The sequence below is a fragment of the Camelus bactrianus genome, chromosome 24 (genome assembly GCF_048773025.1).
Source record: "Camelus bactrianus isolate YW-2024 breed Bactrian camel chromosome 24, ASM4877302v1, whole genome shotgun sequence".
Lineage (NCBI taxonomy): Eukaryota > Metazoa > Chordata > Mammalia > Artiodactyla > Camelidae > Camelus > Camelus bactrianus.
In genome coordinates, this window is record NC_133562.1 from 23,869,429 (window position 1) to 23,897,172 (window position 27,744).

Consider the following 27,744-nt stretch of genomic DNA (forward strand, 5'->3'; position numbering starts at 1 on the left):
GTGGCCACGGCGCCGGCCGCAATGAAGGGGGCGTGGCCACGGCGCCCGCTCCAAGGACCCCGGGTCAGGCTGCCCTCCGCGCCGCCTGAAGAAACGCAGCCCCACGGCGCTGACGGCGTTCCAGTTTCTCCCTGATGCCAAGGCACCTGTCCTGTTTCTTTGGGGACATGCCATCATGTGCAGGCCAACGCTGCTGCTTCCTGCTGCCCAGATTCACCGCCCTTCTCCTCCAGGGACCTGATTCGGCCACCCGGAGCCCTGGAAAGGCTGGCGTGTCCGTAACCGCCCCTTGAGGTCCCCACCTGCCGTGGGCGGCTGGGCTCGTGGGCACCACGTCCGTCCGCCCCTCCCTCTGTTGGCCTCGGTACCCTAAGCAGAGAACCTCCCTCGGGCAGGACTTTTCCAAGGATGGGGAGTTCGGAGACGCAGGAAGGGCCGGGAACCGCTCAGCACCCCATCTGTCTCTCTTGCAGCCTGCAAGTACGCCTGCCACAGGACATGTGAAGCCAAGGTAAGCCCCGCCCGGCTCCCGAGGGGCTACTGGGGCCGCCTGGCCGCGTTGGATGGCGTCGCGGGGGGCGCTTTGGGCCGCGGCCACGGGCACGGCTGCTCGAGGCTTTCTGATACGGGTGCATCGTTTTCAGCCCAAGAATACGCCCAATCGCGCTGAAATCCGTGTTTTCGAATTACAGAAAAATAACTCCGAAGAATTTGGTTTCAGGTAAGACTTCGGCCATTGTGTCCTGGCCGTGTGACAGCTTTTTCTCCACAACAAATGATCCCTTTTTTCTGCCGTTTTTTGGGGCAGGGCGGGCATGGGGACGAGGTCGAGGGCACGCGCCCGGCCTGGGGATTTTCTGGCCTCTTTTGAGGGTAGTTCAGAATTGGGCTGGGGTTTCGGGCCGTCACGGAGGTCTGGGGCCCTGGATCGGGCTGGGTGCCCTGCGTTTGTGTCTTCTCCGGAGGGGTTCAGTTGCTTGGTTGAGTTGGGACTTCAGTTAGCGGGAATGAAGGTTCCTGGAGGTGGAATGTGCCTGGGTCACGGTGTCTGCACCGGCCAGGGGGTCCACGTACGATGTTACCCATGGATCGCCCCTGCTGACTGGCCAGCCCCACCTTTGCGGACCCCTCAGGGGTCCTGCAGGCTGTGCCTTGGGTGGAGGTCCAGGGAGATGGGGTTTTGGGGAGTGTGGGGATTTTCTCACTCCTGAGAATTTCCAGCTGGTCCTGGGGCTCCAAGCGGAAGGGGCGTACGTGTGCTGCAGGCTGGCTTCACATGCGTGTGTTCTCCGTGTGAGGACCAGGGTCCTGGCCCCTCCACACTCCCCGCCACGTGCACAGGCAGGAAGATGCACTCACGGGGGTCCCCGTAGTGCACACCCCACACACACACACGCACACCCGTGCACACCCCCATATGCACACCCGTGCACACGCACCCACACACCAGCACGTGAGCACGCACACCCACAGACATGCACACCCGTGCACACGCCCCACACCCGTGCACACGCACCCACATACATGGACACCTGTGCACACCCCTCCACACATGCACACCCGTGCATACACCCCCACACATGCACACCCGTGCACACGCACCCACACACCAGCACGTGTGCACGCACACCCACAGACATGCACACGCAGAGTTGGAGAAACCAGAGGTGGGTCCAGCCCTGCTTTTTTCCAAGAAAGTGGTTAAATGACTTTTCCTGTGTAACTTTCCATTTTGGAGCGTTTGGGGCCCACGCGGGAGTCGGGGAGGTGAGCTGGGCTCCGTGGGACCCGTGGCCCAGCCCCCACGCTGGCCCCCCACCTCTCCCGAGGTGTCATGGGATGTGTGCTGTAGCCCGTCTGAGACCAGGCCCCACTGCAGGCGTTTCCGGTCTTGCTCTGGAGAAGCTTCCCCTTCTGTTGGAGGCCGGGTGCTCGCGCTCACACCCACCCCTGGCCTGACTGATTTCTGACCCGGCTCTCTTTGGGGTCTGCTTCGCCCGCAAGTGCACTGTTCTCCGTCCCCGCTGCGTGCTTTACGCCTCACTGCTGGTGTCTAGGGGTGTGCCCTGGCGGGAGGGAGGACGCCCCCTTGGGGAGGATTCTGAATTTCGGAGAGGGTTCCCCACCCCTTGTGAGGATTTAGCTGGGTCCCCAGCCCCCGAGGGTCTCTGTCCTGTGTAGCTCGTGGCTCCTCACCCGGGTGGGGAGGCTGAGGGGAGAGCCACCCCCAGGGGCGCTGCAAGACGCGTCATTCTGCATGTGTGTGCATGCATGTGCGTGTGTGGATGTGTTTGTGCACGTGTGTGCATGCTCGGGTGTGGATGTGTTTGTGCATGTGTATGCATGCATGTGTGTGTGTGCGCGTGCTCGGGTGTGCCTGTGCGGGCCCCCACCTGTGACACTCTGGCCAGCCGGCCACTCCGGACCTGCAGCTGCACACGGCACCGGCTCCTAAAAGGCAGCCCAGGACCAACACCCCAGGGGATTGAATTCTTTGGTTCAAAGGAAACTCCAGGAGGCTCTCCTATCCCGTATCCTGGCATCGCGAGCCCCGTAACTGGCAGCGTGCTTGGCTAGGTGAGCTTTTCTTCGTATTAGATCACGGTCGGGGGAAGCGTATCCGTGTCCATTTTTTCGATAACGCGGCTTTGAATGGCAGGAGAGAGTGCCAAGCAGCGACAAAGGCCCTTCTGATTCCAGAACCGCAGCGCCGTTGCTGCTGGGCAGAAGAGGGCCGTTAAATTCTAAGCTGCCCCTGGAGGACGGGTGGTCAGGGGGCCGCTCAGTCTCCCAGGATCTGAGACGTGCTCTCCGACGGCTGGTCCCCGCTCACTGCGGGTGTGCACCTGACTGTGTGTGCCGGGTTTCTCTGGGGACGCTTTGGTCAGGAACATGGGCTTTGGTCTAACATCTGGTCCATCCACTTACTGACTCGGGGGTGGAGTGGCTGTGGGTCCCTCTGCCCTCCTCTGCGGCCCTGGGGAGGACCAGAGGGGAGGGCTCACTCCGCGGAGCATGGGAACCCGCCAGTGTTGGCGTCATGCCGATGCCACCAGGGCCACCGTCAGAGGCTCCCAGAGGGCCTGGATGGCCCCTGGGGGATGTGGGAGGATAGGGTCCTCCTGCAGAAAAGAGGTTGGGAAGTGGGGCCGGGAGCTCGCATCAGGCCACTGTCTTCTGGGTATCGGGCCTCGTGTGTGCCGAGGTGAGGCTGCACGGTCCAGTCCAAGGGCACCAGGAGGCAGAGACCTGGGCTGCATCCCAGCAGGGCATTCGTCTGCTGGGGCGCGTCCACTTCCCCGAGCCTCAGTTTCTTCATGCATCAAATGGGTGCATGATCCTTCTGCAGTTCCCCTGAAGCGGCTTGCTGTTAGCTGTTAGTGGCAGTGACTGTAATCCCTGAAGCTTTAAGGACGAGGAGTCACTAGTGGGTGCCCGCCGGGGAGGCTGGAACTCCGGGGGTCTTGCTCGCTGGGGGGCCGTGCGCCTTCACGGCCACGTGTGCTCTTGGGGCATCGTGATTTGGCTTTTTCCTGGCCGCTGTTCACTCCTGGCGAGAGGAAGAAGGAAGTGGGAGAAACCAAGCCGATTCAGGAAGGTGGACGATAGAGAGCGGACGGGAGGGCGGGGCTGCTGGCGGTGCCCCCAAGCTGTGACAGAGGAGGGTCCTTGCTGGGCCGCCCGTCGCCCAGGCCCGTCCCTGCCCGGCCCCTGCTCTGAGAGGCATCCTGGGTTCAGTCTCAGAGGCCACACAGACCCCCAGAGGTTCCTGCTACTGTTGGCCCCAGAGCTGGGAGCACGTGCCACTGGCTCAGAGGATGCCCCCGGGCCCCTCTGTCCATCTGGGCTGCACAGCACGCCATCCGGGCCCCTTTCGGGACCTGCTGTGATGGGCGTCTGGTCGGAGACACAGCCCAGGACCGACCACGAGTGCTGCCCGCTTGGTTTCAGGACAGGAGGGGCGTCCCGTGCTCTGCCCAGCCCCCCTGGCTCCCGCGGGGGCCTCTCCCTCCTCCGTCCTCCCTGTGGCTTCACATGGTGTCCCAGCTGGGGGCTGCCGCCCACTTCCGCTTCACACAGAAGGAGAAGTCTCTGCCCTGAGAAGGAGCATAGCACCCTGCCGCAGACCACCACCCACTCTGCCTTTGCCATGGCCCCAGGGACCCACGTCACGCTGATGGCTGATGCAGGAGCTGCAGTGACTTGGTCGGACAGGCCGTCTTCCAGATGGCATCTCTGTGCCAAGGGACGGACGAGGCCCAGAGCCGGCGACCTCCCCAGCACCAGCCACCACGCCTCGCCTGGGTGTCCACAGGTACCCACTGGCTTCACGCACGGGTCTGTTTGGTTTTTAATTGAAGGATGGTGGATGACCAGTGTTGTGCTGGTTTCTGGTGTACAGTGTTCAGTACATGTGTATCTGTTCTTTTTCAGATTCTTTTCCATTATAGGCTATTGCGAGGTATTGAATACAGTTCCCCGTGCTGTACAGTAGGACCATGTTGTTTATCTCTTTTATATACAGTAGTGTGTGTCTGCTAATTCCGAACTCCCAATTTATCCCTCCCCACCCTTTCCCCTTTGGTAACCACAAGTTTGTTTTCTGTGTCTGAGTCTGTTTCTGATTTATAAATAAGTTCATTTGTGTAATTTTTTTAGATCCTACATATGAGTGATCTCATGTGGTATTTTTCTTTCTCTTTCTGGCTTACATCACTTAGAATGACAATCTCCAGGGTCATCCATGTTGCTGCAAATGGCATTATGTTGTCTTTTTTATGGCTGAGTAGTATTCCATTGTATAAATATACTACAGTTTCTTATCCAGTCATCTGTTGATGGACATTTAGGTTGTTTCCATGTCTTGGTTATTGTAAATGGTGCTGCAATGAACATTTAACTTACAACCTGTAAACATTAACTTATATGTCTGCTGGTTGACCTTTGTCTTCAGATGGCTCTTCTCCGTGTAATAAGGTCAGTGGCTTCCCTTCTGGGGCTGCTGTGTCTCTGGCCTGGTCAGTCACTGGATGAAATCCCGCAGTGACATGACCCACCCACTGTCACACGACTTCCAGATGCTGGCGTTCAGGGGTGCTGGATTTCTGAGTTCAGGTTTCTGCTGTTCTGGGTCATTTTGGTGCTTTGCGTCCCTCACGCATCAGCCACGGAGCTGACGTGAGTCTGTGTGTGTGCCTGGTGGAAGCCCCCAACCATTGGGAGCTCCGGCTTGCTGCCAGTCTCCCTGGAACCTCCACCTGCAGGCTCGGGCCTGGACTTCCCTGCGCTGCCCAGAAGGATGCCCCGAGGACCCAGGCGCCTGCCCGCCCCTCCCCGTGGCCCTGCTCACCTCACGTCTGTGATGTCTTCCCTGAAACCCCGGCTCTCCCCGGAGACACAGGCAGGAGAGCATGTCTCCCCGGCTCCCAGCAGCTCCCGGTCAGCTGGGCTGGGCCTGAGCTGCTGGGAATGTGAGTGTGGACGTCCGACGGCCTCGCTGCTGGAGCCTGAGACAGCCCTGCACGGGGGAGCTGGGGCGCTGAGCCCCATCCTCCTTCCCAGCCCTCCCGTCCCTCGAGGCCCCAAGCCCACTAGCCAGCTCCGATCCGGGCAAAGCGCCCCCCTCTGCCTGCACTGAGCCTTCAGAGGCATCCGGTGCAGGAATGAACTGGTCTTATGGTGGGAGAGGGGTCTGCCTTTACCTCCCGCAGGATGTCGGCTGTGGCATTCCTTCTCCTGGGAACAAATGACCTGAGTGAGTAAAAAGGAATGAGGGAGTTTTCTCTAAGACCCCTGGTCCCGCGAGCAGGGCGCCTGTGAGGGTCTGTGTGCGCGTCACCCCAGCCCCACGTCCACGGGCAGCCTGACAGCCTCGTGAAGCACGGTGGTGCCTGTGACCCAGCAGGTGGCTTTGGGGTGAGGAGATCGTGCAGCCCAACTTGGAGCCAGCAACTGGCCACTAACACGTCTCAGAAGTGAGAGCCATCAGCCACGTCCCTGAGGGTCATCCGTGACAGTCTGTCTGTGAGCACCACGGCCTCTCTGGGAGGTTGTCCTGTCCTTGCCCAGCCTCCAAGGAGGCCCGGGGCCCAGCCTCTGCGTCTCAGGAGTGTTCACCCCGCCCTCCCCTCCTCCCACTCTGCCCGTTAAGGGAGGAGCCAGTTAATGTCTAAACTGCCCAGGTCAGCAACGTTCCCAGATTTGCTGTGGGCCAGGCCCCAAGCTGGCTGCCAGGGCCACGTGGGCTGCCGCCATCCAGGACCAAGCAGGGAGGTCAGTCTGGGTAGAGGTTCCATTGATCCATGTGTGCATGCGTTTTCACATTTGGCCATTTTTTTTTTAATGAATAGTTCTGTTTTAGGGCAGTTTCGGGGTCGCAGCAAAATCAAGGGGAGAGTACGAATTCAGGGACTCGCCCGGAGCCCTCTTCCCACCGGCGTGCGCGCAGGCACGGTGCCACCTGTTCAGCGATGCTCCAGCACTGCTGCCTTATGGCTGACGGAGTCCGCGGTGCGCACGGCGGCTCACTGTGTCGTTCGCCCCGCGGATCTGGACAAACGTCCGATGACATGTACTCCCCGTTAGGGTCCCACAGAGAGCAGCTTCCCTGCGCCGCACGTCCTCGGAGCACCGCCTGTTCCTCCGTCCTCCCCCGACCCCTGGCAGCCCCTTTGCTGTCTCCACGGTTTTCCGTATGGTGGGAACCATGCCGCCGGCAGCCTTTTCGGACTGGCATTTTTCACTTAGCCACATGCATCGAAGGTCCCTCCCTGTCTTCTCGTGGCTTGACCATTTACTTCTCTTTACTGCTGAGTAATGTCCCCCTGTCCGGAGGGACCGCGGTTTATTTATCCATCAGCCACAGAAGGACATCCCGGCTGCTTCCCTGTCCTGTGTTTCATTTTCGCAAGTTGTCACTGGGGTTGGAAGAGCCATTAAGCTCCCGTCCCTTTTCCTGTAAGACTGCTTTCCTGGTAGGCCGTCCCCACCCATCTTTTTTGATTTTTTTTTTCTTTAATTGTGTTCCACATTTTTATTTGTTTATTTTTGGTGAGGAAAGGTAATTAGGTTTGTCTGTTTATTCCTGGAAGAGGGGCTGGGGCTCGAACCCAGGGCCTCACGCATGCTGAGCGCGTGCTCTACCACTTGAAGTATACCCTACCCCTTTTTTGGCTTTTTAATTAGAAAAAAGTCACTCTGCACATTGCAACCCCGAAGCTGTTACCCCAAGGCCCAGAGTTTGGGGGCTGCCCCCACCACGTGAATTCCTACCAGCAGAGGCCATGGCCCGCGAGCGGGGGCTGCTCGGGCGGTCAGCACGCCTCGTGCAGCCGCACCAGGGAAGTGCTAGTTTTCTGTAAACACAGCGGCTTCCTTTGTGCAGAAATTTGTGTTTTTAAAACCACGAGTCATCTGGGCCCGAGCCGGGGTGTCGGTCTGGGCCTTGGGTCTGCCTTGGGCTCGGAGGCAGCCAGCAGGACAGGTCCCCCAGGGGCCGGCTGGCTCTGCTGTCGGTGGCCGCGGGTCCCCATTCTCCGTGCCCGTCTCGGGGGCCTTGCTGGGCACCAGGCAGGCTGGCGGCACCGTGTCCGCCGTTTCACGGGAGGGGACAGAGGCCGACGTGGAGGCCGGCATGGATGTGGTCGCGTCATTGAAAGTCTCGCCCCCCATGACTGATTCGCTCCCCAGTGCAGCCCACGTCTAAGTGATGTTTATGTAGGATTCACCAGCCTGCCCCCAGAAGCGCCCAGAAGGGAATTCTAATCTTTTGAAATACATTCATTTTAAGTAAATCATAGAATATAAAAACCTGCCCTGTTTTCCCCAAATCGTCACTTTTTGTTCCACATTGTGGAGTGGGTGGCCCACGAGGCAGGGTCCACGCAGACCCAAGGTAGACCTGCACTCACCTGCCGCCCGGCAGCCTCCTTACCTGGGGAGCAGGAGGCGGTGGGACAGCCTGGGCCACCGCGCGTCCAGACGCACTCTGCTATTTACACATGGGAGGCGCCCTGGGAACCGACTTTTGGGCCACATCCTTCCCACTCCTGGAGCCACGTGTGTCACACATTCTTACTGGAGAGGCCATCCCTGAGGGGAGGGGCACCTGGGCCTGGGGGCTGCTTACGTTGCTCAAAACAGCGTCTGAAATTCTGGGAACACGCGTTTCTCCGCGTTCACTGGAGGCGGCTCCATGCTCCAGATGTTTGATAAACCCCTCGACCGTGGGTCCTGGGACCCTTTGTCACAGCGGTCTGCTCCTGGGCCTGACTCAGGCCCTCGGTCAGTCCCAGCGGGGTTTTAGTTCCGTCAGCTTTTTTTGCAGTCATAACACAGTTGGATGCTAGACACATGGTGTCTCCAGGTGAGCCTTGGAGAGCTGCAGTCATTTAAATGTGTACGTTCTGGAAGGTTCCTTCCAGCACCATCATCTTTGGCCAGGCACCTTGTGGTCCTTTATAGGGAGACCAAGGACCAGTGCCCTGTCCCCGCCACCACCCCATCCCGAGGACCTGGGGGGACAGGATGGATGGTAACAGCAGTGTTTTGAGAGATATTTTAAACAAAGTGATTCCAGTTTTCTCTGGGACCTGCCTTGGGCACAGGGGACCCAGTTTCCCGGGAGATGGTCAGACACAGGTGAGCTGGCTCGCTGAGGCCGGAGGCGGGGAGCAGAGGGGTGCCTGCCTGCGGGGCATCGGGAGGGCTGTCCCACCTGACCCACGTGGCCAGGCTTTGGGGACAGAGTAAGGGCAGCAGGACCGCGAGGCCCCTCGATTCAAAGCAGACGTCCCTCTGGTGACATGTCAAACGTGTGTCCTGGTGGGTCAGGCGGTGAGGCAGGAGCCGGGCCGAGACAGGCCCCTGCAGCCCTGAAATGTGCTGTGGGCGGGGCACCTGCCACTGCTGTGTAAACAAAAACAGGATGACGCCCTCGGCCGTGATTATCTGCCCTGCTGCCTGTCAGAGACTGGGCTCCCTGTGCATGGAACCCTGTCTCAAGTGGTTGTTTCTCTCCCTGCAGCCGTGCTCTTTTTGGGGGAACAAAAGTAGTAAACGGGCGTGTCCACGTGTGGCTGTTGGAAGCTGCCCCTCGAGCCAGGGGACCCCCGGGGAAGGACCCCCGGGACTGGGTCTGGGTTCTGATGGCCCCGTGGTAGCTCGTGACTCTGGTGTGTCCCCCTACAGCTAAGAGGATGGCAGCGATTCCCTGCCTGTCCCCGGGTCTGGCAGGGTTTTGTGTCTTCCACTATCCGCAGATCGGTCCTCACGGCCCCTCCTCCCCCCTGGGCCGTCTGTTCTGGAGTTGGGCCTGCAGTCCCTGGTGGTTTGGGGGTGGTGAGGTCATGACACGTCCCGTCCGGGAGAGGGGGTTCCAGCCGGGTCGTGGTCTCCGAGGTCCCCCCTCTGCTGCCCTTTCCCTCTGTTGTCTCCCAAGCGTTACATTCAAGCTGGGAGGGGTGACAGAACCCTGTGCCAATGTCAGTGTCCCCTGTCCCCCGTGGGGAGGACAGGCTCGTGGGCTGTGGGACCTCTGCTCTGCAGGCCTCATGCTCAGGGCACTGGCTTTGGACCCGTCCACACAGCTCTGGACACCCGGTGCCTCGTGTCAGACCCCCTCCCCACCGCATGTGTCCGTGGGCACCCCCGCCACCTTGGGGGGCCCCCCCACCGATGTCAGGACCGTGGATGGACACGCGGGGGTTTCATGGGGTCTGTGGGCTCCCTCATGCCTCCCGTTTGAAGTTACTTGTAGTTGGAGGAGAGGAAGATTTCCAACCAAGCTGCCGGCGGTACTTCTGTGAGGCTGCTTGTACAGGCTGGGTTTCAGCTGAAAAAGCCCAGGTTTCTCCTTCTTTCAGCTCCATTTTGAGCAGCAGGATGACAGTAGTCAGCCACGCATTGGAGTCCCCACCTCCACATTTTAATTTGCAGAGTTAAACTCCAGTCTCGCCCTGCGCTTTCTTTTCTCTCCAGCGAAGCTGTTTATTTTGAGCAGGGATTCAGGACGTGCCCGCCTCCGTTTTCCGTCAGGCACAGAAATAGCTCCTAGGGGCCCCTCTGTCCCCTCGGGGTCCCGTCGGTGTGTCTCAGGGCATTTCTTCTTCTTCTGTGTCTCTGCTCCGCGCACCCCTCGAGCCCCCCTGGAACTTCCCAGAGCAGGTGTGCCGTGGTTTCTGCCCGGGGCTGTGCACGGGGCTCTGGGCGGCCGGCCTCCCCCGGCCCTGCTCAGGGCGTCTTCAGAGGAAACTCACCTGGCCTCTCGCAGGGTGGGAGGCAGATATCCTGGTTCTGGAGTCTTAATCTGAAACCTTTTTGTCCTTAGAGATTTCCTCCTTTACTTGGGAAAAGCATTTTGTGGGAGAGGCCTGTGGGGGAGCTGGGAGCTGCCCAGGAGAGGGGAGGGCCGGGTTCTGGGGAAGGGGCAGCAGGAGGGATCTGCTGGGCCTTTGAAGGAAGGCCTGGCAAATGGAATGGGCCCCGATCAGAGGGGCCGGGGCTACAGGCAGTTCTTAGGCTCTCGGGTTGGGATTCTGGGTGGAGAGTGACCCCCATGAGCAGGATTTAGCAGACGTGGGTGGAAGTTTCGCGGCATCAGGTGAACCCAGGCGGGTTTATGGGACGTGGGTACGTGGACATTCAGACTGAGCTAGCTGGCCTTATGTGGCCTAATGCTAAATCTGCAACATTTTCTTCTAAGATTTTTTTTTTAATGGAGGAACTGGACACAGAATCCAGGACCTCATGCCTGCTAAGCACACGGTCTACCACACGCTCTACCACTGAGCTATCAAAAAGTCCCCCTCTTTTAAGATTTTTTTTACTTTGTTTTATTTATTTATTTTAACTTTTTTATTGATTTACAATCATTTTACAATGTTATATCAAATTCCAGTGTAGAGCACAATTTTTCAGTTATACATGAACATACATGTATTCGTTGTCACAGTTTTTTTCTCTGTGAGCCACCACAAGATCTTGTATGTATTTCCCTGTGCTATACAGTATAACCTTATTTATCTATTCTACATTTTGAAATCCCAGTCTGTCCCTTCCCACCCCCCGCCCCCTTGGCAACCACAAGTTTGATTCTATGCCTATGAGTCTGTTTCTGTTTTGTATTTCTGTTTTGTTTTTTGTTAAGATTACACATATGAGCAATCTCATATGATATTTTTCTTTCTCTTTCTGGCTTACTTCACTTAGAATGACATTCTCCAGGGACATCCATGTTGCTGCAAATGGCGTGATGTTGTCAGTTTTTATGGCTGAGTAGTATTCCATTGTATAAATATACCACCTCTTCTTTACCCAGTCATCTGTCGGTGGACATTTAGGCTGTTTCCATGTCTTTGGTATTGCAAATAGTGCTGCTGTGAACACTGGGGTGCAGGTGTCTTTTTGAAGTAGGGTTCCTTCAAAGGCTTGATCTCGAGAATATATAAGCAGCTCATACAACTTAATAAGAAACAACCAAACAACCCAATCCAAAAATGGGCAGAAGACCTAAACAAGCAATTCTCCAAGGAAGAAATACAAATGATCAATAGGCACATGAAACAATGCTCAGTATCACTAATTATCAGAGAAATGCAAATCAAAGCTACAATGAGGTATCACCTCACACCAGCCAGAATGGCCATCATTCAAAAATCCACAAACGACAAATGCTGGAGAGGCTGTGGAGAAAGGGGAACCCTCCTCCACTGCTGGTGGGAATGCAGTTTGGTGCAGCCACTGTGGAAAACAGTATGGAGATTCCTCAAAAGATTAGGAACAGACTTACCATATGACCCAGGAATCCCGCTCCTGGGCGTATATCCAGAAGGAACCCTACTTTTTTTCTTTTTTTTTTTTTTTTAAATTGGACCTCTTTTAAGATTTGGTGGTAAGTTGCAAACTATTAAAATTTGTCACTTTTTCCTTTTCTCCTCAGACCTTCCCTGGATTAGAGGACAGTAGGAAAAGGCCAGGCTGCTCATTGTCCCATTTTTAGACATATAAATTGTGTTCTTTTAGTTATTTTGGGGGAAATCCCCTCGGTATCCCCCTTTGTGGACTGCACCATTTCCATCCTTAAGCAACTGTTGTTTCTGTTTGCGTCTTTTATTCCTTTCTGTTTGCAACAAGGAGGGTGTGAAAAAGTCGTGGGGGTGGCACCATATCATTTTTAAGCTCTTCTTTTAAGAAAAAGGAAACGTCCCCCCTTTATTTGTCCTGAAGTTTCAGTGCAGCTCATGGTCCCGTGTGTCCTGGCTCTGCCCACCTTGTGCACAGAGACACTGTTATCTGGGCCAGTCCGGTCGAGGTGTTCAACCCTGAGGGATGGTATCCTGATCCCTGTCCTGGGCCCTGGGTCCCTGGCTGCAAGGACGCCCTGGCCATGCAGCTGTCAGCCTGCAGTGTTAGGGGGAGGGGGCTTGGTGTGGGAGGGTGAGGGGAGGGTCTGGTGCCTGTGTGATGGGCGGGACACCCCCCCCCCCAGGAGGACACCTGCAGCGGTCCTGTGGGGCACAGACTGGCCAGGGACAGATGCTCCAGGCGGGATAGGTGCATGGGTACCCTGCTCCTGCCCTGCTGTTGGGGGTCCTCAGGGCAGTCTTGGCTCGGTGCTGGGGTCCCCTCCATTGTCCCCATGTGCCTTCTCCTCGGCCAGGAACTTAACTTTTATTCTGAGTATGAGTAAATTGAAGCAAAACGTGCTCCTTCATTCGCTAAGACCACCGGGCAAGTTGTTTTCCACGTTACCTGCCAGACCTGACATCCAGACAGGTCCTTCCCCAGAAGCACATGGAATTCCGGGGAGCAGCGGGGGTCCTGTCCCCGCCATGGGACACCACCTTTCAGGTGTCCTCACCTCCGGGACCCACCCAGGCAAATGCCAGCTCGCTCCCCGCTGCGGGTGATTCCAGAGCCAGCCCTGCTGCAAGAACACGCCATCTGTGCTCTGCAGGGAGTGTCCCCCAGCTCAACGGGATGGTCTTCCTTCACTGTCCCCCTCTTGTAGGGACCTGGGTGCCCCCCACCCGCTTTATCAAAGCCGCTCCTGGTATCTCTTGGTTCACGGCCCCGCATCCCCCAGGCGGTGGGATCCGCATTTCACAGCCGAGGAAGGCTGAGTTCACAGAGCAAGGGCTCCCCGAGTCAATCGGGCAGGGGCGCTCCAGAATTTAAGGTCCTCAGCCTTTTCTGTTCTATCCAGCCGACTCTGTGGCATTGGAAACTAAGCATATATTTGAAAATCAACTTTATTTAAAATTGAAGCCCACATTCAGAAAAGTCCCATGTCCTAAGTGTCCAGCCCAATGTGTTTTGATGCTGGACGCACCTGTGTGATCAGATCCCAGGTGGAGAGATGGAGCATGCCCGGCGCCCGGAAGCCCTTCTGCGCCTCTGTGGACCCCTCCTGCTCGGACCCTGCTTCTTCACCCTGGAAGCGGGCGGGCTCGCGGGGAAGGGTGTGCGCCTCTGCCCTGAGTGGGGGTCTTTGCGTCCCCCTCCCGGCCCTGTGTCTCGTCTGTCCTGGCGGGGTGACCGGAGGCGCCCTGGGGGGCTGTTAGAGACGGCCACACTCCTCCTGGAGAAGGAGCCCCGCATTGGCCCCGGGGCATCTGCAGCACTGCAGCTCCCTCGGAAGCCAGGTGCAGGCTGCGCCTTTGTGGGGTGTGCGCTCACTGTCACACGCACAGTCACACAGGTACACTCACTCCCATTCCCTGGGGCACGGTTGCTCCCGCCTGCAAGGCCCCCTCTGTCCTGCCCACTGGCCCACGCTGCGGCTCTGGGGCAGGCTGCTGATAAGGGCAGGCAGCAGGCGCCCTGCAGGCGGGTGCGGCTGGGCGCAGCCCTGTTTGTTTGTGGTCGTCCTTGGTAACGGCGACTCGCCCCACGTGGACCTGTGATAGGGCCATGAAGTGCAGGCCTCTGGGGCCCCCTCTGTGGCTTCCTTAGTCACTAGTGGGCACTGGCTCTGCCTCCTACCCCATCCCTCAACGTCGCCTCCCTGACACCCTTACCGAGGCTTCCGTTCCTATCAGGGGAGGAATGTGGAGTTTGGACCCAGCGTCGCGCCTCCTCCCTGTAAGACCAACCTACGTGGCCCAGACGGGACGCTCAGCAGCTTCCCAGGTTGTGCGGCAGCCAGAAGGGCCTGCAGGTGTGCCTGGACCTGTTGGGACTGGGCCAAGGGCATCCCCGTCCACACATACCGAATTGCACATCCTGGTCCGAGCGTTCGTGCAGGTGCATCTCAATCCCTGCATCCCTGTCTGCCCGTCTCCTTCCACGCATCTCCCTCCGCACATCCAGCAGGTGTATCCCTTCCGCTCATCTCTCTCCACGCATCTCCTTCCGTGCATTCATGCAGGTTCATCCCTGTCCGTGCATCGCTCGCTGCATGTGCATCTCAATCCCTGCATCTCCGTCTGCGCATCTTCCGCGCGTCTCCCGCGCATCTCTCTCCGCGCGTCCCTGCAAGTGCATCCCTTCCGCTCCTGTCTTTCTGTACATCCCGGTCTGCGCATTCGTGCAGATGCATCCCCAATCCCTGTATCCCCGTCCGCTCGTCTCCCTCCGCGCATCCCCGCAGGTGCATCCCCGTCCGCGCATCTCCGCATCTGAGTCCCTTCTGCGCATCCCCATCGGCTCGTTGCTTTCCGCGCATCCCGGGCCTTGCGGCTGCTGGAGGAAGCTGTCCTCATCCCGCCACTTGGGCGAGGAAGGGGCTGCTCAGGGGAGGCGTCTGCCCAGACCCCGAGGGGGTGCCTGGTGCCCCCGAGCACACTGGTCTGGCGCTTGGTTGTGTGGGCCGCACACACAGGATGGGATTGAGGAACAGAGCCGCGTTGGGACCCCCACCCTCCCCGGTCCTGAATGTGTGCTGGCTGCCCCCTTGGTTTTCAGCCCTATCAGTGAGTGGGGGCGGCCCTGCAGAGGCTGAAGAGACTCTTTCACGCGGAGGGTGCCCAGGCCGCCTGGAAACGCCCTAGCGCCTCGGTGTTTCTGTCTGTCCCATGAAAACAGCAGGAGCCCAGGTGGCACTGCGAGGTGTGTGGTCACAGGTCGCACCGGGGACCGGGAGGGAAAGCCGTGAGCTCGCGCCGCCGCTCCTGACCCGACCTGAACCCTGGACAGCCACCACATGGTTACTCGGGGCCTCCATCCTGAGAGAGCACTGCTTCCGACTGGGAGGCAGGCAGGGCCTGGAGGTCAGAGGGGCAGGTGGGGAGCCTGCAGCTGTGTGGCTCCAGCCCTGGGTCCCGGGAGCCCGGTGCTTCTGTCTCTGTGGTCAGGATGCAGAGCTGGGGGCTGGGGGCTGCCCGAGGCTCCAGGAGGTGCAGCCAGGGTGCCGACTGCACTCTGCTCACGCCCGTAGTGCCAAGCACGGTGGTCCAGCTCTGGGTGCTGCCAGGCTGTGGTCAGCCACCCCCTCTTCCTTCCCGGAAGGGAGGACACGTCACGTGCAGGTAGTTCCCATCCTGGGGTTCTTTGTGCCATGTGGAAGGAATGGGTGTCCGTGTGTCCAGTGGCCTGTGGCCTTTACTCAGTCAGGTGTCTGCAGTGCTGATGCAAACGTTAGTTTTCTCCTCCTGGCCGGTGGCTTCCCCCCAGATGCCCTTGTCTCCGAGTCAGTATGTCCTGTGCATGGTCATTTGCAGGCATTCTGCCCCAAGGCCTTTCCTCAGACGTTTGCTGTCTGCCTTGCACAGCAGTGCGTCTGAAAGACAGACAGGAGGGTCGGAGTCGGTCCTCTGGCCCCTTTCTGGCAGGAACCCTGGGGAGTTTTGCTCCTCTGAGCTGGGGACCCCGCTCACCCCGCCCCACGCCCAGCTCACGGACTGACGGAGGGGACAGTCCATACAGCGTGTGGGAGGACTGCCTGCTCCCTGAGGGCTTGTCCGTTTGTGTAGTAACGTGTGCCCGACAGGAGAAGGCACTCCGCAAAAGTGACAAGACTGGTGCAGCTGGCACAGCTCTCAGTGACGTGACCACAGCCCAGACTCACTGTGCTGGCTGGGGAGCAGGGGGCCCGGGGGTGCCCAGAGCACAGCACCCTGCCTCATGTTCTGGAGGACTCCCCAGGCCGGGCCTGCACCCCTGCAGCCTCGGGGCAGGTCCCTGGCAACCTCTGATCTCCTTTACCATCTCCACGGTTGTGCCTCTCCCAGACGCCACAAAGTTGGACTCATTCAGTACCTTGCCTTTTCAGGTTGGCTTCTTCCATTTAGTGAATCAGCAGTTGAGGGTCGTCCAGGTCTTTTCATGGCCTGATAGCACATTCCTTTTTTATTGCTGAATAATATTCCACTGTGTGGAATTCAGATAGTGATTTTTTTCAAAGATGGGAGCTCTGATTCCTTGCACGTTCCTCACCTGTGTCAAGTGTTTAGTGAGGCACCAGGACACAAGCCTGTACCAAATGAAAACTGGACAAAGGATGGAATTAGTCATCCTGCTCCAGTAACCATGGGGCTCCTGGTCTGACTGCCAGCACCGTCCTGTAACACCCTGCTTTTCCAGATTGTTCCTGCTTCCCGGGAATTCTCAGTGTCGAGCAAAGCCAACTGTTGGGTCAGCCACTCTGGGCAGTGGGAGGGGCTGTGGAGTGTGCGGGGAGGGGGCTGCTGGGTGTAGGGGAGGGGATGGGGTCCCAGGGAGAGGGCCCTGCCCCAGGCAAGAGCGTGAGTCAGAGTCCTGGGGGAGTAATGACACGCCCCAGACAAATGAATGACTGTGTGTCACATTCCTTGAGGAACTTGGTAAAAGAAGTTCCTTGGCATAGGAACTATAAATAGTTGTCGTGGCAGGAGCCAAGGTCACCGGCTGCACACTCCAGCCCACAAGGACAGTTCGTCAGATCCCTGCAGTTTCTCCTGCTGTGCACACTTTCAGAAAAGTCTCTGAGGATGGGGATGCAAGGAGTCCTGGGGGAACAGAGCCAGGAGGCAGCTCACGGGAGCTGGTCCGGCTTGCAGTGCCAGGATCTGGGCCTTCCGGAGCCGCACGAGCTGGTCCCCTCCCCTGCCGACCGCCCTGCCTGCCTAGGGAGGCTGCCCTGTTCTGAGACCACAGGCTCCTTCTCCCTGCGGCTCTCGGACCATGAAGTCGAGGCCCAGGGTGATCAGAGCCCGAGGCCCCATGGCCAGGAGGGGGTGGAGCAGGGGTCCCACCTGCTCCGGGGTCTTTATCTCCATTAGGTCTGTCATCCCGGCTGCCGGCAGCCGTGTCTCTCATGACCTGACTGCAGTGGTGTCCTCATCACGCTGGCCCGTGTGTCTTCCTCCGTGCACTCACGTCTGCAGGGGCCAGTGGTGGTGGCGCCAAAGGGACCCCCTCCCACCGGCTCATGCTCGGAGCTCCAGCCTAGGGTGAAGTGTCTGCGCTGAGCTTGCCTCCCGTTCGACTCTGTTTTCAGTTCCGCTTGTGGAAATCGTTCTAGGAAAGGCGTTCGCTTCATGAATGGGAGCCCTGGGTGTGTTTGTGGAGGGGGCGGGGGGCGGCTGGAAGACCCCCAGGTGGAGCCCCGCCTCCTTCTCCTGGCCCCGCTCCCCCCACTGCTGGGTGAGGAGGGCTGGCACCAGCTGGGAGTCCCCCAGGTCCCCCCCATTAGAGATGAGGGTCTGTGTTTACGAGCCGTGGGCACTTCTCTTGGGGGCAGGCGCCCTGGTTTCATGCAGTCTCCGAAAAGCACCCCGAATTTACAAAAGAAGTGAGCAAAAGCTTGCACTCGCTAAGTCGGGTCTTTGTGTCCTGCGATGCTGGGGCTCTGGGGCCGTGCCTGTGGTCGGGGTGGATGCGGGCATGGGAGCCTCACCTGGCCGTGATGCCTCGTTTTCCCTGGAGAGAGAGGACGCACCTGCTGACCGTGTTTCTTCTCCCTCCAGGTGGTGAGTCCCCACTGTGCTCAAGCCCACCTGGAACAGGTAAGCCCTCAGCCTCTCCTGGGGCGGGAGTGGTGATCCCGGCCTGGGGAGGAAGAGGCACTCGGGGACGGGCCCTGGGTGTCAGCGCAGCCACACTCAGAGCGCAGTCCATTGGCTCCTTGCTCGAAACCCCAGGGCTGTTGGCTCCACCTGAAGACAGCCCAAGAAACCGCACGGGAAGGGCAGGTGCCCGGAATGTCCCTCGTGGTGGCAGAGTGTCGCTGCCCTCCTGCACGTCTCCTCCCAGCCTCTCCCAGCTCAGGTGAACTTTGGTTTGCCTGGTCCTGCATTCTGGCCAGTTAGCAACTGGCGTCCTCCTCTGTGGACCCAGCAGACGGCCCTCAAGTGGAGGAAGCTGCGTCGGGGGAGGGGACGCTTCAGGGCCTTCACTGTGTAAAGGTTCAAATACACAGGCGTTTTCATCTCTCAGCGAGAACCTGGCAGAGGCCGGGACTTGGACGGACTCCTAGCTGCAGGGAATGCGTGTCTGAGTTCCCACCGCAGGGGCTGAGGGCTCGGCAAGGCTGTCTGTCTGGTGTGTGCTGGGCTCTGGATGGCAGGAGGGGCTCCCCGGGCCAGCTGGCGGCCCCGGCCACTGTTCTGAGGCGACATCATCCTCGGATTTTTCCCTCCTGGAGTTTGGTGAATGCATCCTTGTCACAGGTGCCATCTCCTCCCTGCATCCTCATGGGGTCTGTGGGCTCATCTCCTCTGCTTACAGGGCCCCCCACTTCCCGCCCCTGGGATTCTGTGTTGAGACCGGTTAACACGGGTCTTGGGGGTCGAGTTCCGAGGGGTAAGGCCGTGTCCGCTCTGGCTGGTTGGGAACCCTGTGTGGGAAGGTGGAGGGCTCCGTCCTTCCTCCCTTCCCCTGGGGGGCTGGCGGGAGGGCTGTCCCTCCCTCCCTCTGCACACCCCCACTCCACCTCCCCGTCTTTGCACTGTGCTCGCCCGAGGGCCAGATTTTCGAGGCCACCCCCTCAGGCGCTCAGCAGACTCGCTGCCGTTGGGGGCTGCCGGCTTGTCGGTATGTAATCCGCGTGGGCGAGGCCGCTGGGAGCCTGGCCGCTGTCCAGGCCCTGAGGGCTGGTAAACACTTTCTCAGCCGCGTGCCTTGTCTTGCTGTCTCTGCTGGTGCTCCGTGGCCGCTGAATACCGCCGCCGTGGTGGCGGCCCCGACCCGGCCCCAGTGACCAGCCTGCGTAGCTCCTGCTTCCTACTCAGGGCACTTGGGTGACATCCGGGCAGAGGATGCGCCCGGGGTCCCCAGACTTGCTCCCGCGGGGGCTGTTGTCGGAGGCGGTCGTGTGTCTGTCTGTGTATCTCCCTGCGAGTATGCGCTGTCAGGCGTCTTTCACCCCCGCTGGGCCGCGGGGCCCTGCCACCCTCTGACATCACTGTGGCCTCCATCTGAGTGAAAGCACGCTGGCCCTGGCTAACGCAGGCACTCTGACTCACCAGGGCAGCCGACAGGCTTGTGAAACCTTAGGGTTTGTGGCTGTGGCTGCGTCTTTGAGGACACACATTCCTTGGGGCCGTCTAGATGGCCACCGGGGCCACCAGCAAAGTGGGTGGAAACAGGTGACCCTCTTCCTGGAGGGGGCACATGGCAGCTTTGATGACTGAGGGAGGATGGAACTGAAGAGGGGCCTCCACTGACCAGGCTGGCCAGGGGAGGGGCAGGGACTGGGACCCCAGAGGGCCGACCTCTGACCCTGAGGCAGTTGCTCCGGGGAACGCGTCTTCTGGTTTGGAATTTCTAGAACGCATCAACCCTTGGCCTTCAGATTTTAGAATATTTGCATTTGAAACGACAATTCCAAGAGCTGGGTCTCAGTTTTGCACGTGGGGAAAATACCCCTTGGTCCAAGGTGCTTTTACTCCTGTAGGTGGAAAGTGTGAAATAAAAACACACCAGTGCCACCTCAGGATTAAGCAGGTCTGGTAGTATATCAGTCATTTAAATTTTTTTTTAATTTTTTAAATTAAAAAAATTAAAATGTGTCAGTCTTTAGGCTCCAGATTGTTGGAGAATGTTTCTCTCAGGGCCGTTGGTAACAAGTGCATAAAACGCAGCAGATAGAGCAAATGTTTGGATTCACATACTGTGTTCCTACACGGTGTTGATTTGATCCTTGTCACAAATTCGCAAGGCCGTGATTTTAAAACAGAGAAAGTCGTGTCGCCAGAGGAAGTAAGGGTGTTCCCCGAGCCGCAGGCCAACCCCACCCACACCGTGTGTCTCCGCTGTGGGCTTTGGAGGATGGCCTGTGACAGCCGATGGCCTTTGGTGCCCCACTCACTGTTTCAGTTTTTCCCTCTGTTTTCCCACTGTTTCACTGTTTTCCCCTCGTGCAAAGTTGAGCACTGGCTCTTGTGAGTGTCCTTTCAAATGCAGATAGTCTAAAATCTGAATGCCAAGGATTGCCATGTCCTAGAGACTCGCTGGGGAGACCTAGGTAAATAAAACTGCTAACGTAGATGGATGAGGGGTAAATTGCAGACCTTGGTGGCTCGAATCTTTATGCAACATCACCAACACTTGATATCTTCAGCAGTTCTCCCATGGCACGTAGACAGGTGATTCTGGTCTCTTGTCACCAACGCCACCGAGGTTGGCCGTCGTGGATGGTGATCAGTCCGGCTCTGCGGAGGCCCCCCGGCAGGGCTCCTGTAGGATGGGTCCATCCCCTCTCCGGTCAGAGCCGCCCAGACCCCGAATGAGGGAGACACCCGTGGTCTTCTGTGCCTTCGGGAGACAGCCGGGGTCATTCCTGAGGTGCCCAGGAGTGGGACAGGTGGGGGGTCCACCCTAAGCAGCGGGGAGGGAGGTCCATCCACCATGAAACAGTGGGAGGGCTTCGGGGGGGGCTCAGGTCTCAGGAGGGGGCTGTTCTTGGGAGGCTCCCCCTCCCTCCCCCTGAGCCCTTCTTGTCCCTGGAAAAACTAGGCGTCTTCAGACACCCAAGTCTCGCTGGGCCCAGGGAGGTGCCCGGCCCCGGGTCCCCCGGGCTCCACCTGCCCATGGGCACTGGCCCGCTGCTGGCGGTCCGGGGTGCCATCTGCGGGCTGGCCTGGCCTGGGGCCTCCTGCTTAGGGGAGATCAGTGCCTGGAGGCCGTGTTTTGGGCAACTGGGCCGCACCTCAGTGTTTATAAAGACTTGAGCACCCAGACTGGAGCATCTCTGAACCTCTCTTTCCTTTTGTCCAGCTCATCCCCTCTCTTGCCCTAACTTCCAAGGCACCACGGGGAGAGGGCAGGTGGGTCGCGTCAGCCCGTGGACACAGGCTCGTGGGGGACCACCGTCCTGTGGGGTCTCACCTGCGGCACTGGGGTGGGGGCCTCGGCCGAGCGGTCAGTGCAGGACGTGGGCCCCGGTGCAGTGAGGGGCAGGCAGCACATTCTGGAAGGAAGCTGAGAAGTCAGCCTCTGATCCGACCCTGCTGAGGGGCCGGAGGACGTGTGGCCGGCAAGCCATCTGCTGTTGGCAAGCAAGTTGAAGTTTTCACGTTTCTGCAGAATTCTTGTTGGCTGGTTCCAGATGGCTGGGCAGGGCCCTGAAGCCTCCAGGTGCCCCTTCTGCTGGGCACGTGGGGTGAAGGGAGTGCCCCCTCCATTCTGTGCATCTGAGAGCAGAATCCAGGCTGATTCTGGCCGCAGACCCCTGGGGGCCCTGGAGAGGACCCTGCCCTGCTGTGGGAGGGAAGAGGGGTCCCCTCTCTGCAGCACGCCGCCCCTCTGTGGCCTTCCAGCCCTCCCCGTGGCCAGCGCTGCCCAGGTTGGGGTGGGAAGTGATGCTCAGGGCCCCTCCCCTGCCTGCCCTCCCCTGGTGGTACCAGGTGCCTAGAGGGGTGCCTCCACCCTGTGCGTCATTGTGGTCACCCTGGAGGCCTGAGCTGCACCCCAGGACCCTGGGCCGCCACAAACAGCCCAAGGTCAAATCACATCCCTGGTGCTTCTGGAGGCTGGTCTCAAATGACCACTCAGGACGCCTGGACAGCCTGGCACTGGAATTTAAGAGCCAGGCCTCTCTCCCCTCCCCTCCCCTCCACCCCGCGTCTCCGTCTCTGTGTGAATTACAACCTGCAGAGAAGCATCGAGCACGTTACAGGAGGTCCTGACCAGCATCTTCTTCCCCGAGGACAGGGAGGCTTTAGGTGAAGCACGGAGAGTTCAGGTCAAACTAGGAAAAAGAGGCCACGGAATTTCATTCTGTGGATGTCTCTCAGAGTTAGAGGTGCAGTGCACCCGAGTTCGCAGGGCTGCGGGCTTCCTGCCCTGCTGGGACAGCTCGGCATACTTCAGAGGGACACACACCTGGGGCGGTGACGCCAGCAGCCCGACTCGGGGGTGGGGTGCTCCCTGGGCCCTCCTGCGGTGCTCTGCCTGTGCGCCCCTTGAGTGTCACCCGTGGTCTAGTGTCACCCATGGTCCAGTGTCTGTGGTCCAGTGTCATCCGTGGTCCTAGTGCTGTCTGTGATCTGGCTGTTGTCCGTTGTCCCGGTGTTGTCCATGGTCTGGTGTTATCCATGGTCAAGTCTCGTCCATGGTCCAGTGTCATCCGTGGTCCAGTGTCCACAGCGTGCCCTTGTTTCCAGGTGAAGTGCTACCACAAGAGATACCGCTTGGCCACCCGCGACGTCGTCGTCCACCTGCAGTTCCACACGGGCACCATCCAGGGCTATGGCCTCGTGTTTGGAAAGGAGGACCTGGACAATGCCTGCAAAGGTGAGGCCCCCCCACCAGGTGTGTGCAGACGTCCCCTGCCGCCACCTTGTGCCTCCCTCCCCACCTCTGTAAATTAGCCCATTGTTAAGTTATCCAGTTCCACAAAAGACTGATTGATCCAGCAAGGAAAAAACTCTTGCATAGTGAAGCTACCGGCACCTTCTCGGCCGTGGGCGCACTGCTGCGGACGTGTGGGTGGTGCTGCCCAGGCTGGCCTGTGAGGTCAGAGTCAGGCCCGCAGCGAGTCCGTGCACGCAGCAGCGCCTGGGCGTGGGGGTTGTTCGCGCGTCTGGCTGTTGTGACTGCTGCCGCGGGACGCTCTGTGCGCGTGTTGACCCCATGCTGTCCCCCACCGCTGCTGGTCTTCCCTCCCACGTTGTGAAGTTTCCGCCTCTTGTCCCATAGTCCTCATAAGGTTGTGCTTTCTGGGTGCCTTCTCTGTGCTTTCAGGCCCCGCACCGGGGATCGCTCGCCACGTGCCGCAGGCCTCCCGTCCGCAGGGTCACGCGGGAGAACCTCCAGGTCTGCTCTGGGTTAGCTGCGGAGGCCCGGGCACAGAATCCCCCCGTGCAGCATTGGGAGGCCGGAGGCCCTTCGGAGCATGGTGCCCAGAGCCCCCCGTCGGCCGCACAGACCCCGCCGTTGCAGGGGAGCTCAGCTGTCATCGCCTGCCCGCGTGGGCTGCATTGTCGGGCCCCGCCGCTGGGACCCAGGGACAGGGCAGCGTTCCCAGCGTGAGCGCCCAGAGGCCGTCTGCAGTGGCACCACCGAGACCTGAGGCCCGCTGGCAACCCTGCCACAGACTCCTGGCGGCCATCCCAGTGCGTGTGTGACGCCCCCGCTGCAGGAGGAAAGCACGCCCCGAGCCCCAGGCGGCGGGAGACGAGCCGCGAGGCGGACAGCCTCCCTCTGACACAGCTGGAAGTGGAGAGAAGAGACCAGACTGCCGCGATTTCGTCCCTTCCTCATCATGGGCACCTTAGCAGGTGTTTTCCGCATGGCTGTCAGCCTTGGGATGGAAGGGTCAGCTTTGAGGACTCCGTCTTTCAGGAGGCGGGGGACCCCACCCGCTCTGGCACCCCAGTCCTCAAACCCGATCGTTCAGAGTTCCGTTTCTAATCTCGTTTCTTTTTCTTTTTGTTTTTTGGGAGGCAGAAGTAATTAGGGGTCTTTTTTTAACGGAGGTGCTGGGGATTGAACCCAGGACCTCGTGCACGCTAAGCACACGCTCCACCGCTGAGCTAGCCCCTCCCCCATCTCGTTTCTTCCAACGTGAGCTCTTCGGAGGAAAATGGATGTGGTCAGTCCGACCCTCCTTTACTCGCAGTGGCACTGTTATTTGTGAAGTGGGCCAGTTCCCTGGAGGGGAGGCGGGCTGCTCAGTCTCCTCCACCCAACACCAGGCAGAGTGGACCCTGCCCAAGAATTGCAGTGTGTCCCACAGCAAAAGACGCTTTCTCCGTGGTGCAAATGTGCCGCGTGCCAGGATGGCCGTTCCAGGGGCGGGGGGCAGGCCGTGCTGACCTGCTGGCTGTGCCCCATGTCCCTGATGGGTGCCGATGTCTGTGAAGTTCCGGCATGTTCTGGCATCAGAGGGGGCTCTGCTGTTTGCTCGGTGTGTTCTGTGCATTTAAAGACTCAGAGCACCTGGTCAGCCGCTGGCTGGAGCCCCCTCAGCTGCACAGACCACAGCCCCAGCAGGTGCTGGGGCAGAGCATGCCCTGGCTCACATGCTGAAGAATCAAGTGAGGCTAGAACTGCGTCGGTCAAGCGATGGGCTGGCTCTGGCTCCTCCCATCAGCCTCTCCGCTCGGGGAGGGACAAGCTGGAGGGAAGCCCTTGCCCCACCTCCTCCTCTGCCTCCAGGGTTCAGATTGCACTCCACCTGATTGCAGGGAGCCCCACCCTCCTGTTTACGTTGCCCTGGCTTTTTTTGGTGGAACCAAAGTCCGTCACTTAGCGGATCTTCCTCCTTCTGCCCAGACTAGAGAGGGAGGCCAGGTCCCTGGGAGGGAGGGGGACACGCCCCCGCCCCGGGGATGCTGTGTTCTGGGCTGGAAGGCTTTCCTTCCTGGAAGAGAGGGGTGAGCAGTTGTGGGCTGAATGGGCTGCCAGGCTGGTTGGAAGGAAGGTAAGCAGGGAGCCTGTGTGCATGTGTATGCATGTGTGTGTGTGTGTGCACGCGCGCACACACTTCTGCTAGGCTGTGTCCTTGAGACCAGAGGGGCAGGACGGCACCCCGGGAGGGCAGAGGGCGTCTGATGACACGCAGTGAGCTGAGGGCAGTTTTCACCTGGCAGCGGGGAGGTCAGGCGGCCTCGGGGAAGACAGTTTGCAGGTCAGGGGCATCGGGGCTGCTTCTGCCCTTGGAGGTCAGTGATGGCCAGAAGCCTGTGGCTGCTCCGTGGCTGGCTGGCCGGCTGGCTGCTGAGTCAGCCCCGGGCACCCTCATGTCCCCGGCCGGCCATGGCTCAGTGTGTTTGCTCAGTTAGGAGTGCTGTTGATGGGAGGCCCGAGCGTGGGTGTTGGGTGGGCAGGACAGGCGCCCATGGGAGCGGCCCTGCCAGCGTTCTGTTTGTGTGGGCTGTCCGGGCGTGGTCACTGGGGTGGGGACACGCCTGCCCCAGCCCCGCCACGAACCCCAGCAGCCCTCCAGCTCGTGTCCCCAGCCAGGGTGCCAGGAATCTGTGATGCTGGTGGTGCTGCCCCCCCTTTCTGGCTGGAAAACCCCACTCTCGCCCTAGTTTTTCTAGTCTGGGTTTCTCAAGGCACTTCCAGCCTGCTTTGCTTTTAGGAAACTTTTACAAGGGAGGGAGCACTTTCCATCCGCCCCCTGGCAGGCCAGGGGTCTCAGGGTGTGAGCTGGCCAATCAGGAGCAGTGAGTGGTTTCTGGAACTCGGCCCTAGCAGAGGAAGGGAGTCGAGGTGTCTGGAGGTTCCTGGCCATCCAGCACCATGTTTGGCCTCTAAGTTCGAGGAGCAAGCACTTTGCATCTCTCCCAGTCTCTGCTGCTGTAACAGGACTAAAGATCGTAGGCTCAAAGGCCCTGGCGTGGCCATCACTTCAGAGGTCTCAATTTTCTTGGGAATAGAAACTGATTCAGTCCACGTGCAGGGGAGTCTGTAATTAGCACAGAGGCAGATTCCTGCTGCAAGAAAAATAAAAGCAAACCTCGTTTCCCAAGAGGTTACAAACACCACACTTGCAAACGTCCAAGTGGAAGAAATGAGAGAGAGATCTCAGTGTGAGTGACTTGGTGAGATGACGGGTCTCCCCTAAGAGGGACACCGGCCAAGCCCAGGCGTTTCCCGTGGTTGTGAGGTGAGACCCTCGGCCCCCAAGGGAGGAGGCATCTTGGGACACTTCCAAAGCCACCTGCAGTTCCACACCTGGTCAGAGGGCGTGCAGGGCCGCTCACCCCCTAGAACAGCCTCCTCTCTGGGCCCACACCCCTTCCAGCTGCCCGGTCGGTGATACCCCGTCCACGCCTCAGAGGCCGGGACCCCTCGGTGCATGAGACTGCGGGCACTGAGATGCCTGCCTGCTTCTGGGCACCTTGCAGGGCTGGACCAGTGCCACTGGGCCTGTTCTCAGAACTGAAAGGTGGGCAGTTTGTCGCTGGTCCTGCAGCTGGTCACTGAAAGCAGCAAGCCTGGGAGAAACGGTCTCTGACCCCTAGGCTGAGGGTTCCCAGGTGCACCGAGGGGGCGAAGGCGTGGCTGACACCGTCCCCCTGAGCCCTGTGGGCCGGGGCACGGCCCCACGATCCCCCGGGTCCAGCAGGGGCCGGTGAGTGTTGAAGCTGCGGTCAGTGCAAAGGCCCGGGGGTCGGCTGCGGTGGCGCCGGCCAGTGGAAAATGCCACCAGGCGGCGCTGCGGTTCGTTCCTCGTGTGACGGCCGTTCCCCGCCCCCCCATCCCTGAACCCCCTGCGACCGCCGGGGAAGAACCGGCCCGCGCAGTGAGTACCGCACCGAGACGCTTCGGCGGGAACGAGGCCGACGGCCGGCTGTGCCGGTTGCGCCCCTGAGGTGAGTGCGGGCTGCGGCGGCGGCGGCGGCGGCGGCGGCGGCGGCAGGGCGCGGGGCGCGGGAAGGACGGGGGTTGCGGCGGCTGCCACCCCGGGTCCCCGCGGCGGAGGGAGGCCGCGCGGGCCTCTGCGGGGCGGGGAGGGCCGGCGCCGTCAGTGTTTAGTCTCAGCTATTCTGATGTCTAGTTTTGTGCCCTTTGCTATGTCCAATCCTATATGAATTTCTGTTTTTATCTGATCGCATGGGACTAGCCCAGTGGTTCTCCAATTGGCTGGACATTCAAATTGCTTGGAAAACTTTTTAAAAACATAGGGGCCTGCAGCCTTCCCCAGACAAGTTAATTCAGAATTTCTGAAGGTGGGGCTGAGGCATTAGTATTTTCTTAAGCTCCCTGTGTGATTATAATGAGTCCAACAATCACTCCCAACTCTAATAAAACGTTCTGACATTTTATAAAACTTGCCGATTGAGAACCTCAGCATGTGTTTCAAATGAGTTCAGAGGAGAGAGTTTCCAGTGTTAGGTGTTGGTGTTTGTTCTATCAGTTGCATTCACAATGTAGGCTGACAAGGGGAAAAAAAAAAAAACAACAACAACAAGAAAAAAAAATTCAAAGGGAAGGTAGACAGGCCGTGCAAAGGAGAGCTCAATCACAGAAGAGCTGTCTCCAGGAGACCAAAGTCATGCTCTTTCACATTCTAAGTGATTGGTTTGTGCAGTGAACCAAATCTGAGCAGTTCCAATGTTTGAAAATGTAATGACTTACATAGAAATACTAATATACCCTTCAAGGTCATGAAACAGTTCCTTGGCCTTAGGAAACGTGTAACTTCTGTGAGCTCATGTAGGTCAATTTGATGGGCCTCTTATAACCTTAAGATTCATCTTGCTCCTTATCTTTCCTCTGCATTAAAATATGTTAATACCAGCTTTGGAATCAAATCAATTCTTTTCTTTTTAAATCTGCCTTTTTAAAAGTTCCTCTGTATTTGCAGAATTACCAAGGAGTTGTTAAAAATTACCGTATTTTCTACCTCTGCATGAAATTAAGCAAAGACCG

The 27,744-nt window shown here is 59.0% G+C and overlaps 1 protein-coding gene across 1 annotated transcript; it reads left to right on the forward strand.

The window, feature by feature from the left end:
- Positions 1-21: 21 nt before the first annotated feature.
- LOC141574923 (uncharacterized) lies at positions 22-26,752 on the forward strand. Its single transcript, XM_074352307.1, has 5 exons — positions 22-106; positions 375-511; positions 17,886-17,924; positions 22,524-22,653; positions 23,104-26,752. The coding sequence occupies exons 1-5, from the start codon at positions 22-24 to the stop codon at positions 23,484-23,486; spliced, it is 774 nt and encodes a 257-aa protein (XP_074208408.1). The 3' UTR covers positions 23,487-26,752.
- Positions 26,753-27,744: the final 992 nt, after the last annotated feature.